Here is a 17,859-nt window from a genome sequence, read left to right as displayed (position 1 = left end):
CGGACCTGGCACCTGTCGGAGGACTTGACCTCCACGCCGTTCTTCAGCCACTTGTAGCTGACGCCCTCGTAGTTCACCGTGACCTCGAAGGTGATGGTGTCTCGCTCCTGGGCGTTCAGGTCCTTCATCATGGACGTGATCAGGACCGCTGCACGGGGAGCACAGACAAGCATTAGTACTCAGAAAGTCTAAAGATTTTAAGAGAAAAAGTCAGAATATTTTAAGAGAAAAAATATGAATCTTTTTAGGAAAAAAGTCGGAATATTTTTAGGAAAAAAGTCAAAATATTGTAAGGAAAAAAGTCTGAATATTTTAAGAAAAAAAGTCTGAATATTTTAAGAAAAAAAGTCGGAATATTTTAAGAGAAAAAATCTGAATCTTTTTAGGAAAAAAGTCAAAATATTGTAATGAAAAAAGTCTGAATATTTTTAGGAAAAAAGTCGGAATATTTAAAGAAAAAAGTCGGAATATTTTAAGAGAAAAAATCTGAATCTTTTAAGAGAAAAAATCTGAATCTTTTTAGGAAAAAAGTCAGAATATTTTTCACACAAACAGAGACACAAAAAGATGCATTCATCAAAATATTGTAAGGAAAAAAGTCTGAATATTTTAAGAAAAAAAGTCAGAATATTGTAAGGAAAAAAGTCGGAATATTTTAAGAAAAAAAGTCTGAATATTTTAACAGAAAAAATCTGAATCTTTTTAGGAAAAAAGTCAAAATATTGTAATGAAAAAAGTCTGAATATTTTTAGGAAAAAAGTCGGAATATTTTAAGAAAAAAGTCGGAATATTTTTAGGAAAAAAATCGGAATATTTTAAGACAAAAAAGTCAGAATATTGTAACAAAAAAAGTCTGAATATTTTAAGAAAAAAAGTCAAAATATTTTAAGAAAAAAAGTCAGAATATTGTAAGGAAAAAAGTCTGAATATTTTAAGAAAAAAAGTCAGGAAAAAATATGTAATATTTTTTGACAAAAAGTCGAAGTATCTTAAGGAAAAGAAATGTAATATTTTAAGAAAAAAAGTCGGAATATTTTAAGAAAAAAAGTCGGAATATTTTAAGAAAACAAGTCGGAATATTTTTAGGAAAAAAGTCAGAATATAAAAAAAAAAAGTCAGAATATTTTTAGAAAAAAGGTCAGAATATCTTAAGGAAAAAACATGTAATATTTAAAGAAAGACAGGTCATATTTTAATGGGATCTTACGGCTGACGGTGAGCGTGGCGGACACGCGGTCGTTCCCGCAGACGAAGGTGTACTCGGCCGAGTCGTCCCGGCTGGTGTTCATGATCTTCAGCTGGTGGAGTTTCCCCTGAACCACGATGCGGAACTTCTCGCTCATCTCGATCTCCACGCCGCCACGCAGCCAGGTGGCCGGCACGTTGAAGTGGGACACTTCACACTCGAACGTGGCCACCTGCGTCTCTGGCACGCTCACACTCTTCAGAGGTTTGGTGACTCGCAGCGCTGCAAGAGAGAGAGGGCATCACGAGATATAACCAAATATACACGTTGTGTTCTTGTGAGAAATGTTCCAGAAAAGCCTGCACGGCCGCCTTAATGCTGGTATCAGTATCGGAAAGAACTGGAGATTATGCACCGATACAATGTAATTTAGCTTTGAAGAAGATCTACTGTAAAGTAGTTTATTTATTAGATAAGATTCAACTTTACTGTCATCGTGGAGAGTACAAGTACAAAGACAACGATATGTAGATAATAGACAACAGAACAACACTGAAAACACAGAATAAATATGACACACACACACACACACACAGAGACATACACACACAGAGACATACACACACACACACACACACACACAGAGAGACACACAGAAACACACACATACACATGCAGACACACACGCACAGACACAGACACACACACACACACACACACACACACACACAGAGACACAGACATGCAAACACACACACACACAGACACACAGAGACACAGACACGCAAACACAGACACACACTCACAGACACATGCAGACACAGACACACACACACACACACACACACACACACACACACACACACACACACACACACACAGACACACGCAAACAGAAATACACACACGCAAACACAGACACACATAGACACACACACAGACACACGCACACACAGACACACAGACACGCAAACACAGACACACACACACACACATGCAGACACACACGCACAAACACACACACATACACACACAGAGACACACGCACACACAGACACACGCAAACAGAAATACACACACACACACACACGCAAACACAGACACACATAGACACACACAAACAGAGACACAAAAAAATAAATCATTGATAAATAAATTAGGATAATATGGATGCAAAAGAAAATATAATTAAGTAAAGCAGTTACAAGGAGACGTTTGCAGGTTTGAAACCAGATTTCCAAATTGTCCGAGAGGCCAAAGTGAGTCGATTTTAAGAAAGTGTTGAAATTTGTTCCAGACCGAACTCGTGGAACATGACGTAAAGCCCGTTAATCGACACGCATATCCCGTATATTCCTCCCACTGTGCTGCCCTAATCTAGATAATTTAACAGTTAAGACGCTGCGTACCTTCCACGGTGAGCGTGGCGCTGCACTGCAGGTGTCCGACCACGGCGGTGTACTCTCCGGCATCGCTGCTCGCCACGTTCTGCAGGATCAGTTTGTGAGCTTTGCGCTCCGACAGAATCTTGCACTTGTCGCTCGCCTTGAGCTCTGCGCCTTTAAACATCCACTTGACTGGGATGCCGTCGTGTGATAGGCTGAGCTCGAAGGAGGCGGGGCTGTCCAACAGCGAGGTCACGTCCTTTATCTTCTTCACAATTTTGATCGCTGCAGAAACGAGAGAGCACATCAAAGCACAATGTTAAAATTCTTGGATTATATCGGATATATTGGACGGTGCAACTGTTTAAAAGGGCTTTAATATACATATTTATTTTAACTGCAAATATTAGGCAGCGTAGATTGCTTTTTGGTGAATGTGAAAAGGATTTTGTGCCGGAGAAAAACGCGTTGATAAATCATAGCAGTGTACTTTTTAAACAAAAACATCCGGGAAATTGCGTTCGCTAAACTCCACCAGACTCCATGTAAATAATCAGGACTTTTATCATCGTAAAACACACTTCATTCAAGGTGGACAGAAACTAAATAAAACTACCAAAAAGCCGTCTTGGTTCATCTTTCCACTGTTCCAACAATCAGCACTCTGGTTTGGTTGAAATAAACCCTTAATTCACCCATTTACATGTGGAGATATGCTGGCTCTAAACATGCTAAAAGTCCTGATTATTTACATGGAGTCTGGTGGAGATATGCTGGCTCTATATACGCTGAAAGTCCTGATTATTTACATGGAGTCTGGTGGAGATATGCTGGCTCTATACACACTAAAAGTCCTGATTATTTACATGGAGTTTGGTGGAGATATGCTGGCTCTATACACGCTAAAAGTCCTGATTATTTACATGGAGTCTGGTGGAGATATGCTGGCTCTATACACACTAAAAGTCCTGATTATTTACATGGAGTTTGGTGGAGATATGCTGGCTCTATACACGCTAAAAATCCTGATTATTTACATGGAGTCTGGTGGAGATATGCTGGCTCTATACACGCTAAAAGTCCTGATTATTTACATGGAGTCTGGTGGAGATATGCTGGCTCTATACACGCTAAAAGTCTCTAAAAGGTCTATCTCTGTAGGGATCCATCCCATAATGTTGTCAGACACTTAGAATAATAATCTGAGTCTGTCAGCGGCAACAACAGAACTTTTAGTGGACTCTAACTGATGCTGAACATTAGTCCTGTAGGGTTACATTACAGCTCGGTTCATGGCAGCCGGTTACAGCGTTCTCGCTTAACACTGGACACATTTCAAAGATTGTTGTTCAGTCACTTACACACAAGAACATGAAAAAATAGGGTCCAGGTTATAAAACAAATGGTAGTTACCCTTTAATGGTGGATTATGGGGCCAGTAGTTATGATATAAATGACAGTAACTCAGTGGTACTCACTCTCCACGTTGAGCCTGGCGTTGGCTGACAGTTTCCCCAGTTTGAAGGAGTAAACGGACTCGTCGTGCGTGTTGCAGTTCTTGACCTTCAGCGTGTGGACCACGCCGTCGGTCGTGATCTCGTACTTGTCGCTGTTCTGCAGCTCCACGCCGTTCTTGATCCACTGCGATCCTTTCACGTCCAGGTGGGTGAGCTCCAGCGTGAACACGGCCTCCTGGGTCTCCGTCACCGTCTGGTTCTTCAGAGTCTTCTTGATCTTCACCGCTGCAGACAACAGGAAACACACGGACTCTCATAAATCATACAGACAATACAATACAGAAGATGACTATATCTTTAGACCCCTCGCCAGCAGAGGTGTTGAAATTAATCAAATAATCGATGCATGGAATCGTGGACGTGGACGATGCTGCAACATCTTAACAGGAACGACAACTTGAGGACTACAATCCTCACACATTGACAGAGGTTAAAGTCCTCTTCTTACCAAGCCCCGAGGTGTTTGACATATTAGATTGCAAATCTTAAGGAGCAGGCTAACGTCTGCCGGGGCTCAGAAAACACATAAAATAAAACGACAAAAAAGGCGCAGAAAATAATCCAAACGGCGTCAAAAAAGGCGCTGAAAAACTCAAAAAGGCATCTAAAAAAGCGCCAAAATGTTGAAATCAGCACAATAACATCGGAAAAGGTGACAAAAAAAGGGCGACAACAAGACCCAGAAAACACTCAAAAACACATAAAATAAAGACGACAAAAAAAGGCGCCGAAAATTCTCAAAAAGGCGTCTAAAAAGGAGACAAAATGATGCCTTTTTCAGCACAATAACATCGGAAAAGGTGACAAAAAAAGGAAACTAAAAAGACGACAAAAAGGCCCAGAAAACACTCAAAATAAAACGACAAAAAAGGCGCAGAAAATAATCAAAACGGCGTCAAAAAAGGCACCGAAAATACTCAAAAAGGCATCTAAAAAAGCGCCAAAATGCTGAAATCAGCACAATAACATCGGAAAAGGTGACAAAAAAAGGGCGACAACAAGACCCAGAAAACAATCAAAAACACATAAAATAAAGACGACAAAAAAAGGCGCCGAAAATTCTCAAAAAGGCGTCTAAAAAGGAGCCAAAATGGTGCCTTTTTCAGCACAATAACATCAGAAAAGGTGACAAAAAAGACGACAAAAAGGTCCAGAAAACACTCAAAATAAAACGACAAAAAAGGCCCAGAAAATAATCAAAACGGCATCAAAAAAGGCGCCGAAAAACTCAAAAAGGTGTCTAAAAAGGAGCCAAAATGATGCCTTTTCAGCACAATAACATCGGAAAAGGTGACAAAAAAAGACGACAAAAAGGTCCAGAAAACACTCAAAAAGGTGTCTAAAAAGGCGACAGAAAGGCCCAGAAAACACTCAAAAAGACATAAAATAAAACGACAAAAAAGGCGCAGAAAATAATCCAAACGGCGTCAAAAAAGGCGCTGAAAAACTCAAAAAGGCATCTAAAAAAGCGCCAAAATGTTGAAATCAGCACAATAACATCGGAAAAGGTGACAAAAAAAGGGCGACAACAAGACCCAGAAAACACTCAAAAACACATAAAATAAAGACGACAAAAAAAGGCGCCGAAAATTCTCAAAAAGGCGTCTAAAAAGGAGACAAAATGATGCCTTTTTCAGCACAATAACATCGGAAAAGGTGACAAAAAAAGGAAACTAAAAAGAGAAAAAATCAAAAAAAGGCCCAGAAAACACTCAAAATAAAACGACAAAAAAAGGCGCAGAGAAAATAATCAAAACTAAAAAAGCGTAAAAGGTCAAAAAGGCAATCGAAAATACAAAAAAAGGCATCTAAAAAAATCAAAAACACATAAAATAAAGACGACAAAAAATGCTGAAATCAGCACAATAACATCGGAAAAGGTGACACAGAAAAAAAAAGGGCGACAACAAGACCCAGAAAACACTCAAAAAAACACAAAAAATAAAGACAAAAAGAAAAAGGCGCCGAAAATACTCAAAAAGGCGTCTAAAAAGGAGCCAAAATTATGCCTTTTTCAGCACAATAACATCGGAAAAGGTGACAAAAAAAGGAAACTAAAAAGACAACAAAAAGGCCCAGAAAAAAAAACTCATAAAAAAAAGGCGTCAAAAAATCAAAAGGCTTTTTGTTGCCAAAAGGCATCTAAAAAGCGCCAAAATGTTTTCAGCACAACAATAACATCAAAAAGGTGACAAAAAAGACGACAAAAAGGTCCAGAAAACACTCAAAATAAAACGACAAAAAAGGCGCAGAAAAAAATCAAAACGGCGTCAAAAAAGACGCTAAAAATACTCAAAAAGGCATCTAAAAAAGCGCCAAAATGCTGAAATCAGCACAATAACATTGGAAAAGGTGACAAAAAAAGGGCGACAACAAGACCCAGAAAACACTCAAAAACACATAAAATAAAGACGAAAAAAAAAGGCGCCGAAAATACTCAAAAAGGCGTCTAAAAAGGAGCCAAAATTATGCCTTTTTCAGCACAATAACATCGGAAAAGGTGACAAAAAAGGAAACTAAAAAGACGACAAAAAGGCCCAGAAAACACTCAAAATAAAACGACAAAAAAGGCGCAGAAAATAATCAAAACGGCGTCAAAAAAGAGGCTAAAAATACTCAAAAAGGCATCTAAAAAAGTGCCAAAATGCTGAAATCAGCACAATAACATTGGAAAAGGTGACAAGAAAAAAAGGGCGACAACAAGACCCAGAAAACACTCTAAAAAAAAAACACATAAAATAAAGGCGACAAAAAAAGGCGCGAAAAAATTCAAAATCAAAAAGGCGTCTAAAAAGGGGCCAAAATGGTGCCTTTTTCAGCACAATAACATCGGAAAACGTGACAAAAAAAGGCGACTAAAAACGCGCCAAAATGCAAAGGTGCTGAAAAAGTTGACTAACAGTATCAGCGGTAAAAGAGAGGAGCAGATGATTTGGCGGTGCTTACCCTCCACGCGGAGGTTGCCGGTGGTCTTGGAGGTGGCCACCTGGTAGGTGTACTCGCCCACGTCCTGCGGTCTGGTGATGGCGATGACGAGGCGTCTGACCGCGCCCTTCACCTCGCTCGTCACGTTCTCGTTGAAGTCCACGGGCTGGCCGTCCTTCAGCCACCTGCCCTCGGCGTTGGCGTTGGCGACCTCACACTCCAGCGCGGCCGTCTGAGACTCGGCCACCATCACGTCCTGCAGCGGCCGCGTGATGGCGCCGCCTGGAGGCCAACGAGGGAACAACGCTCTGGGTTAAACTCTACGGCAACAGTTCCCTCTCTAGTTCCCTCTCTTGTTCCTTATCTAGTTCCCTCTCTTGTTCCTTATCTAGTTCCCTCTCTTGTTCTCTCTCTAGTTCCCTCTGTTTCCTCTCTTGTTCCCTCTCTAGTTCCTTCTCCTGTTCCCTCTCTAGTTCCTTCTCTTGTTCCCTCTCTAGTTCCCTCTGTTTCCTCTCTTGTTCCCTCTCTAGTTCCTTCTCCTGTTCCCTCTCTAGTTCCTTCTCCTGTTCCCTCTCTAGTTCCTTCTCTTGTTCTCTCTCTAGTTCCCTCTGTTTCCTCTCTTGTTTCCTCTCTTGTTCCCTCTCTAGTTCCTTCTCCTGTTCTCTCTCTAGTTCCTTCTCTTGTTCCCTCTCTAGTTCCCTCTGTTTCCTCTATTGTTCCCTCTCTAGTTCCCTCTGTTTCCTCTCTTGTTTCCTCTCTTGTTCCCTCTCTAGTTCCTTCTCCTGTTCTCTCTCTAGTTCCTTCTCTTGTTCCCTCTCTAGTTCCCTCTGTTTCCTCTATTGTTCCCTCTCTAGTTCCCTTTGTTTCCTCTCTTGTTCCCTCTCTAGTTCCTTATCTAGTTCCATCTCTTGTTCTCTCTCTAGTTCCCTGTTTCCTCTCTTGTTCCCTCTCTAGTTCCCTCGGTTTCCTCTCTAGTTCCCTCTCTAGTTCCTTATCTAGTTCCCTCTATTGTTCTCTCTACAGTTCTCTCTGTTTCCTCTCTTGTTTCCTCTCTTGTTCCCTCTCTAGTTCCGTCTCCTGTTCCCTCTCTAGTTCCCTCTGTTTCCTCTCTTGTTCCCTCTCTAGTTCCTTATCTAGTTCCATCTCTTGTTCTCTCTTTAGTTCCCTGTTTCCTCTCTTGTTCCCTCTCTAGTTCCTTCTCCTGTTCCCTCTCTAGTTCCTTCTCTTGTTCCCTCTCTAGTTCCCTCTGTTTCCTCTCTTGTTCCCTCTCTAGTTCCTTCTCCTGTTCCCTCTCTAGTTCTTTCTCCTCTTCCCTCTCTAGTTCCTTCTCTTGTTCTCTCTCTAGTTCCCTCTGTTTCCTCTCTTGTTTCCTCTCTTGTTCCCTCTCTAGTTCCTTCTCCTGTTCCCTCTCTAGTTCCTTCTCTTGTTCCCTCTCTAGTTCCCTCTGTTTCCTCTATTGTTCCCTCTCTAGTTCCCTCTGTTTCCTCTCTTGTTCCCTCTCTAGTTCCTTATCTAGTTCCATCTCTTGTTCTCTCTCTAGTTCCCTGTTTCCTCTCTTGTTCCCTCTCTAGTTCCCTCGGTTTCCTCTCTAGTTCCCTCTCTAGTTGCTTATCTAGTTCCCTCTATTGTTCTCTCTACAGTTCCCTCTGTTTCCTCTTTTGTTTCCTCTCTTGTTCCCTCTCTAGTTCCTTCTCCTGTTCCCTCTCTAGTTCCCTCTCTTTCCTCTCTTGTTCCCTCTCTAGTTCCCTGTTTCCTCTCTTGTTCCCTCTCTAGTTCCTTATCTAGTTCCATCTCTTGTTCTCTCTCTAGTTCCCTGTTTCCTCTCTTGTTCCCTCTCTAGTTCCTTCTCCTGTTCCCTCTCTAGTTCCTTCTCTTGTTCCCTCTCTAGGTCCCTCTGTTTCCTCTCTTGTTCCCTCTCTAGTTCCTTCTCTTGTTCCCTCTCTACTTCCATTTCTAGTTTCCTCTCCTGTTCCCTCTCTAGTTCCTTATCTAGTTCCCTCTCTTGTTCTCTCTCCAGTTCCCTCTGTTTCCTCTATTGTTTCCTCTCTTGTTCCCTCTCTAGTTCCTTCTCCTGTTCCCTCTCTAGTTCCTTCTCTTGTTCCCTCTCTAGTTCCCTCTGTTTCCTCTCTTGTTCCCTCTCTAGTTCCCTCCCTCTGTTTCCTCCCTTGTTCCCTCTCTAGTTCCCCTCTCTAGTTCCCTCTCTAGTTCCCTCCCTTGTTCCCTCTCTTATATCTGTCGTTCTAGAGGAAAGTGAATGTGTTTTGTTGGAGACGTACCGGAGACGGTGAGCTTGGCGCTGGACGTCTGTTCCCCGGCGTGGAACGTGTACTGGCCGTCCACGTCCTTCATGGCGTCGATGATGGTCAGCGAGTGGGCCACACCCTTGGACTCCATCTTGTATTTGGGTCCGGCTTTGAGCTGCTGGTTCCTGAAGGTCCAGACGGGGTCGATGCCGGGGTGAGACACTTCCACGTTAAAGGTGACGTTCTGGGACTCGGAGCAAACCTTGTCCTCCATGTGCTTCACGATGTGAACCTCTGCGGAAACAACAGCAGGGTTACAACATGGAGCTAAAAACAGGCAGCATAGAAATCTAGACGCACCCTAGCGGCAGCAAATGTAATTTGTCTTTGCGAGCTGGAAAAACCAAACTCTGGTCAGGCCAATCACATTGTGTATAGAGCCGATGGGCGGGGCTTGGAGTTCAGCTTTTCTTTGAGAAAAGAACAAAGAACGGCACTGAAGTCATTCTTAAAAAAGGTAAGATGTGTTCAGAGTTTTGCCGACCGGATACGGCAAAAGTTTAAAGTTTAATCTATCAGTTAGCGTTGCTCTGGTTGGTTGTAGCGCTATCCTACTGCTTGCAGACGGAATTTGAAAGACGGATTGAGCTCCGTCAATGGTGAGTTCCCCCAGACCCAACATCTGGATGTTGGGTCTGGCTTGTCAGGCTAAAAAACAGGATCATGGGAATGAAACTAGGGCTGGATTTCAATATTCGTACGATGGGTAGGTATTTGATTTTCAATTTTGGAATTTGAAGTGCAAGCAGGCTGAAATTCCCTGTGGGTTTTTGTTGGGATTAATGGAGAAATCCAGCAGATGTTTACCTGAATCTTGATCGCTAGATGTCTCTGAGTATTGTCGACTAAAATCGGTGCATGCAAACTGGAGTTGCTGTAGCTAATGGCCAGAGCTCCCAGTTAGCTAACATGCCACTTGTCGGGGCAAGTTTTAGAGTACCTTTGTGTACTGTAATACTGTATCTGAAGTCTCTTTTATTTAGACCTTAGTGGTCCCTAATAATGTATCTGAAGTCTCTTTTATATAGACCTTAGTGGTCCCCTAATACTGTATCTGAAGTCTCTTTTATATAGACCTTAGTGGTCCCCTAATACTGTATCTGAAGTCTCTTTTATTTAGACCTTAGTGGTCCCTAATACTGTATCTGAAGTCTCTTTTATATAGACCTTAGTGGTCCCCTAATACTGTATCTGAAGTCTCTTTTATTTAGACCTTAGTGGTCCCCTAATACTGTATCTGAAGTCTCTTTTATTTAGACCTTAGTGGTCCCTAATACTGTATCTGAAGTCTCTTTTATATAGACCTTAGTGGTCCCCTAATACTGTATCTGAAGTCTCTTTTATTTAGACCTTAGTGGTCCCTAATACTGTATCTGAAGTCTCTTTTATATAGACCTTAGTGGTCCCTAATACTGTATCTGAAGTCTCTTTTATATAGGCCTTAGTGGTCCCCTAATACTGTATCTGAAGTCTCTTTTATATAGGACTTAGTGGTCCCCTAATACTGTATCTGAAGTCTCTTTTATATAGACCTTAGTGGTCCCCTAATACTGTATCTGAAGTCTCTTTTATATAGACCTTAGTGGTCCCTAATACTGTATCTGAAGTCTCTTTTATATAGGCCTTAGTGGTCCCTAATACTGTATCTGAAGTCTCTTTTATTTAGACCTTAGTGGTCCCTAATACTGTATCTGAAGTCTCTTTTATATAGACCTTAGTGGTCCCCTAATACTGTATCTGAAGTCTCTTTTATTTAGACCTTAGTGGTCCCCTAATACTGTATCTGAAGTCTCTTTTATATAGACCTTAGTGGTCCCCTAATACTGTATCTGAAGTCTCTTTTATATAGACCTTAGAGGTCCCCTAATACTGTATCTGAAGTCTCTTTTATATAGACCTTAGTGGTCCCCTAATACTGTATCTGAAGTCTCTTTGACCAACTGCCACTTTGCTCGTTTGAAAGCCATGATGTCTCTCTCTCATGGGTGGGCCAAATTCTCTGGGCGGGCAAAGCAGAGAAAGGGGAGGTAACCTTGATCCTTATGACCTCATAAGGAGAAGATTCCTGATTGGTCCATCTGAGCTTTCATTTTCTCAAAGGCAGAGCAGGATACCCAGGGCTCGGTTTACACCTATCAACATTTCTAGCCACTGGGGGACCATAGGCAGGCTGGGGGAACTCATATTAATGTTAAAAAACCTCATAAAGTGACATTTTCATGCCATAGGACCTTTAAGCCGCTAGCCAATAAGTACCGAAGCTTTGGCGCACAAAACATGGTATTGGGTTCAGCCGTAGAATAAACCGTGTCTTACTTTGGACAGTGAGGCTGCAGCTGGTGTCCACCTTTCCGACCACCAGTTTGTAGCGTCCGGTATCAGACGCGTAGGTCCTGGTGAAGACCAGTCGCTGCTTGGATCCCTTGGCAACCATCTGGATCCGGTCGCTGGGCAGCAGCAGCTTGTCGTTGAGGTACCATTTGACCGAGCTAATGTCCTGAGCGGAGATCTTGGCCTCCAGGACCGCCTTGGTGCCTTCCACCGAGGACACGTCCTTCAGCGGAACCACGATGTCGATCGCTGCAAAAGTTCAGAGAGTTTTAACCGGTTTACAGACTCACACATGATTTTCAGATCTAAAACCGATTATGAACACAGCACAAACATGTCGAAAAAAGCTTTAAAAAGTGTAGAAAATGTCACAAAAAAAAAACATTTAAGAAAGGCTTCTTAAATGTCGGGAAAAGTGTAAAAAAGGTAATAAAAAAGGATAAAAAGAGGGAACTAGAGAGGGAACAAGAGAGGAAACTAGAAAGGAAACCAGAGAGGGAACACGAGAGGAAACCAGAGAGGAAAAAAGATAGGGAACTAGAGAGGAAACTAGATAGGGAACTAGAGAGGAAACTAGATAGGGAACTAGAGAGGAAACTAGATAGGACACTAGAGAGGAAACAGGAGAGGAAACTAGAAATGGAACTAGAGAGGAAACTAGAGAAAGAACAAGAGAGGGAACTAGAGAGGGAACTAGAGAGGGAACAAGAGAAGGAACTAGAGACGGAACAAGAGCGGGAACAAGAGAGGAAACTAGAAAGGGAACTAGAGAGGGAACAAGAGAGGAAACCAGAGAGGAAATTAGAAAAGGAACAAGAGTGGGAACAAGAGAGGAAACTGGAAAGGGAACTAGAGAGGGAACAAGAGAGGAAACCAGCGAGGAAATTAGAGAGGGAACAAGATAGGGAACTAGAGAGGAAACAGGAGAGGAAACTAGAGAGGGAACTAGAGAGGTGAACAAGAGAGGGAACAAGAGAGGGAACAAGAGAGGAAACTAGAAAGGGAAGTAGAGAGGGAACTAGAGAGGAAACTAGAGAGAAAAAAGGAGAGGAAACTATAGAGGGAACAAGATAGGGAACTAGAGAGGGAACAAGATAGGGAACTAAAGAGGACACTAGATAGTGCACTAGAGAGGGAACAAGAGAGGGAACAAGAGAGGTAACTAGAGAGGAAACTAGAGAGGGAATGAAAGAGGGAACAAGATAGGGAACTAGAGAGAAAACTAGAGAGGTGAACAAGAGAGGGAACAAGAGAGGGAACAAGAAAGGAAACTAGAAAGGGAAGTAGAGAGGGAACTAGAGAGGAAACTAGATAGGGAACTAGAGAGGAAACAGGAGAGGAAACTAGAGAGGGAAAAAGATAGGGAACTAGAGAGGAAACTAGAAAGGGAACAAGATAGGGAACTAGAGAGGAAACTGGAGAGGGAACTAGAGACGGAACTAGAGAGGAAACTAGAGAGGGAACTAGAGAGGGAACTAGAGAGGGAACAAGAGAGGGAACTAGAGAGGGAACTAGAGAGGTGAACAAGAGAGGGAACAAGAGAGGGAACAAGAAAGGAAACTAGAAAGGGAAGTAGAGAGGGAACTAGAGAGGAAACTAGGTAGGGAACTAGAGAGGAAACAGGAGAGGAAACTAGAGAGGGAAAAAGATAGGGAACTAGAGAGGAAACTAGAAAGGGAACAAGATAGGGAACTAGAGAGGAAACTGGAGAGGGAACTAGAGAGGGAACTAGAGAGGAAACTAGAGAGGGAACTAGAGAGGGAACTAGAGAGGGAACAAGAGAGGGAACTAGAGAGGGAACTAGAGAGGTGAACAAGAGAGGGAACAAGAGAGGAAACTAGAAAGGGAACTAGAGAAGAAACTAGATAGGGAACTAGAGAGGAAACAGGAGAGGAAACTAGAGAGGTGAACAAGAGAGGGAACAAGAGAGGGAACAAGAGAGGAAACTACAGAGGGAATTAGAGAGGTGAACAAGAGAGGGAACAAGAGAGGGAACAAGAGAGGAAACTAGAAAGGGAAGTAGAGAGGGAACTAGACAGGAAACTAGATAGGGAACTAGAGAGGTGAACAAGAGTGGAAACTAGAGAGGAAACTAGAGAGGCAACTAGAGAGGGAACTAGAGAGGAAACAAGAGAGGAAACAAGAGAGGAAACAGGAGAGGGAACAAGAGAGGAAACTAGAGAGGCAACTAGAGAGGGAACTAGAGAGGGAACTAGAGAGGAAACTAGAAAGGGAAGTAGAGCGGGAACTAGAGAGGAAACTAGAGAGAAAAAAGTAGAGGAAACTAGAGAGGGAACAAGATAGGGAACTAGAGAGGGAACTAGAGAGGGAACAAGATAGGGAACTAGAGAGGGAACAAGATAGGGAACTAAAGAGGCGACTAGATAGTACACTAGAGAGGGAACAAGAGAGGGAACAAGAGAGGAAACTAGAGAGGAAACTAGAGAGGGAATGAAAGAGGGAACAAGATAGGGAACTAGAGAGAAAACTAGAGAGGTGAACAAGAGAGGGAACAAGAGAGGGAACAAGAAATGAAACTAGAAAGGGAAGTAGAGAGGGAACTAGAGAGGAAACTAGATAGGGAACTACAGAGGAAACAGGAGAGGAAACTAGAGAGGGAAAAATATAGGGAACTAGAGAGGAAACTAGAGAGGGAACAAGATAGGGAACTAGAGAGGAACTGGAGAGGGAACTAGAGAGGGAACTAGAGAGGAAACTAGAGAGGGAACTAGAGAGGGAACAAGAGAGGGAACAAGAGAGGGAACAAGAGAGGGAACTAGAGAGGTGAACAAGAGAGGGAACAAGAGAGGGAACAAGAGAGGAAACTAGAAAGGGAACTAGAGAGGAAACTAGATAGGGAACTAGAGAGGAAACAGGAGAGGAAACTAGAGAGGTGAACAAGAGAGGGAACAAGAGAGGGAACAAGAGAGGAAACTAGAGAGGAAACTAGAAAGGGAAGTAGAGAGGGAACTAGAGAGGAAACTAGATAGGGAACTAGAGAGGTGAACAAGAGAGGAAACTAGAGAGGAAACTAAAGAGGCAACTAGAGAGGGAACTAGAGAGGAAACAAGAGAGGAAACAAGAGAGGAAACAGGAGAGGGAACAAGAGAGGAAACTAGAGAGGCAACTAGAGAGGGAACTAGAGAGGGAACTAGAGAGGAAACAAGAGAGGAAACAATAGAGGAAACTAGAGAGGAAACAAGAGAGGAAACTAGAGAGGAAACTAGAGAGGCAACTAGAGAGGAAAAAATTACAAAAACAGCTTTGAAACAGTCAGAGAAGTATTTAAAATAAAAAGGGAAAACCTTTTGCACCCTTAGATGTGACTCTTACTCTGAACGCTGAGTTTTCCCGAGGTGGAGATGTCCTGCGCGGGAACCACGAAGGCGTAGGAAGCGGCGTCCTCCCTGGTGACGTTCTCCAGCAGCAGCTTGTGGATCTGTTTGTCGATGACGATGTGGACCCGGTCCGAGGCCGAGACGGCAGCGCCGTTCTTCATCCAGGTTCCCTCCACGTTCTCCTGCGAGAACCGGACCTCCAGCTGGGCGATGTCGCCCTCGCACACGGTCAGGTCGGTTAGAGGCTGCATCAGGGTCACGGGGCGCACTGGAGATTAAACACAACCACGGTTAAATACTAGGGCTGCCACCTCTTAGTGGATTAGTCGACTAATCTGTCGTTTTGGTCTTTCTTTAGTCGATTAGTCATTTTTTATGCTTATTCATGCTTAATTACTCATTTCCAAGAAACTTCTGAGCACATTTATGGTAAACACAAGATTTAAAGTGGTGCTTTTGCAGGATTAATTGTGGAGAAACTCAGTTTTACAGATGGTTAATTAACTACATTTATATTGTGCTTTTCTAGTCTTAACCACCTCTCAAAGCGCACAGCTCTGTCAATTAAATCAACTAATCGATTAGTCGACAGAATCCTATAAGTGTTAGTCGACTAAGAATTTCTTTAGTCGAGGACAGCCTTACATTGCAGACAACAACCACTGGAGGGACAGAAACACGTTCATTTTAAGGTTTTTTACATCAGAAATATGGGTTTCTTTCAACCAAATTGCCCCAAAATAACTTGGATGTATGTATGTTGTAGGGAACCCAGACAGCTAAATTAACGCTGAAAAAGGCGACCAAAAACACCAGAAAAGGCAAGAAAAAAAGGAGAAAAAAAACTTTGGGAAAGATGACAAAAAGGCGCAGAAAACGCTCAAAAAAGCGCCAAAATTGGCGACTAAAAAGGTGACTAAAAAGACGTCTAAAAAGGTGATAAAACATTGAAAACAGAAACCAAAAATGTGCCAATTAATTTGCCTAACAGTTACAGCGGTAGAATAAAGTTCCTGAGTGTGTGAAGTTTCTTACAAAATGCTGAAAAAAGGCAACCAAAAATTACAGAAAAGCGTAAAAGAAGTGCTTAAAAAGGCGCCAAAACAAGCAAAAAATACTTCAGAATAGGCCACAAAAAGGCCACAAAAACGGCACAAAAAACCTTCAAAAAGGTGTCAAAATTGGCAACTAAAACGACGTGTAAAAAGACAAAAATGGCGACTAAAAGGCGCAGAAAAAACACCAAAAAAAGACGCCAAAATTGGCAACTAAAAAGGCGACAAAACACTGAATAAGGAAATCAAAAAGCTGCCGAACAGTTACAGCGGTAGAATAAAGTTCCTGAGCGTGTGTCTGAGTTTCTTACGTTTCATCTTCAGCGAGGCGCTGGTCCTCAGATCTCCGCATACGAAGCTGTACTTCCCCTGGTCCTCCTTCCTCACGTCTTTGATGGACAGGCTATGTCTCCCTCGGCGGGAGGACATGATGTATTTACCGCTGGGAGACAGCTCCTTGTCTCCGAAGAACCAGCTGCCCTCGGCGTCCTCGCGGGACAGCTCCACCTCAAACTCTCCGGCGTACGTCTCGGGCACCTCGATGCTCTCCAGAGGTTTCCTCAGCTCCAGGGCAGCGCCTGAACACACAGACATATCAACATCTGGTATCATGCTCGTTTCCTCTCTAGTTCCCTCTCTTGTTCCCTATCTAGTTCCCTCTCTATTTCCCACTCTAGTTCCCTCTCTAGTTCCCTCTCTTGTTCCCTCTCTAGTTCCCTCTCTAGTTCCCTCACGAACATATCGACATCTGGTATCATCCTCGTTTCCTCTCTAGTTCCCTCTCTAGTTCCCTCTCTAGTTCCCACTCTAGTTCCCTCTCTTGTTCCCTCTCTAGTTCCCTCTCTAGTTCCCTCACGAACATATCGACATCTGGTATCATCCTCTCTAGTTCCCACTCTAGTTCCCACTCTAGTTCCCACTCTAGTTCCCTCTCTAGTTCCCTCTCTAGTTCCCTCTCTTGTTCCCTCTCTAGTTTCCTCTCTAGGTCCCTCTTTAGTTCCCTCTCTTGTGTCCTCTCTAGTTCCCTCTGTAGTTCCCTCTCTCATTCCCTCTCTTGTTCCCTCTCTTATATCTTCCCTGTTTCCTCTCTTATACCCTCCCTGTTTCGTCTCTAGGTCCCTCTCTTGTTCATTCTCTAGTTTCCCTCTCTTGATTCCTCTCTAGTTCCCTCTTTAGTTTCCTCTCTAGTTCCCTTTCTTGTTCCCTCTCTTGTTCCATCTCTAGTTCCCTCCCCTGTTCTCTCTTTAGTTTCCTCTCTAGTTCCCTCTTTCGTTCCCTTTCTAGTTTCTTCTCTAGTTTCCTCTATTGTTTCCTCTCTAGTTCCCTCTCTCGTTCCCTCTCTAGTTTCCTCTCTAGTTCCCTTTCTAGGTCCCTCTCTAATTTCCTTTGTTTCCTCTCTCGTTCCCGCTGTAGTTCCCTCCCTTGTTCCCTCTCTAGTTCCCTCTCGTTTCCTCTCTAGTTCCCTCTCTAGTTCCATCTCTAGTTCCATCTCTAGTTCCCTTTCTAGTTCCCTCTCTTGTTCCATCTCTAGTTCCCTCCCCTCTTCCCTCTCTAGATCCTCTTTAGTTCCCTCTCTAGTTCCCTCTCTAGTTCCCTCTCTAGTTCCCTCTCTAGTTCCCTCTTTAGTTTCCTCTCTCGTTCCCGCTGTAGTTCCCTCTTTGTTCCCTTTCTAGTTCCCTCTATAGTTTCCTCTCTCGTTCCCGCTGTAGTTCCCTCTTTGTTCCCTTTCTAGTTCCCTCTCGTTTCCTCTCTAGTTCCCTCTCGTTCCCTCTCTAGTTCCCTCTTTCGTTCCCTTTTTAGTTCCCTCTCTAGTTTCCTA

At 43.0% G+C, this 17,859-nt stretch overlaps 1 protein-coding gene across 1 annotated transcript in view; it reads right to left on the bottom strand.

Moving 5' to 3' along the window:
• The window catches only part of LOC114564194 (titin-like), a 380,077-nt gene that overhangs the window by 305,846 nt on the left and 56,372 nt on the right, over positions 1-17,859 (bottom strand). Inside the window, 9 exon segments of the mRNA XM_028591428.1 lie at positions 1-148; positions 1,208-1,468; positions 2,596-2,856; positions 4,050-4,313; positions 7,035-7,295; positions 9,290-9,550; positions 11,633-11,896; positions 14,981-15,253; positions 16,352-16,618. The exon segment at positions 1-148 is cut by the window's left edge and continues 113 nt beyond it. Coding sequence (XP_028447229.1) covers positions 1-148; positions 1,208-1,468; positions 2,596-2,856; positions 4,050-4,313; positions 7,035-7,295; positions 9,290-9,550; positions 11,633-11,896; positions 14,981-15,253; positions 16,352-16,618 — 2,260 coding nt within the window.

Source organism: Perca flavescens, chromosome 11 (genome assembly GCF_004354835.1).
Source record: "Perca flavescens isolate YP-PL-M2 chromosome 11, PFLA_1.0, whole genome shotgun sequence".
NCBI lineage: Eukaryota > Metazoa > Chordata > Actinopteri > Perciformes > Percidae > Perca > Perca flavescens.
The sequence above is the reverse complement of the archived record's forward strand: the minus strand, read 5'-3'. Positions and strand labels throughout refer to the sequence as shown.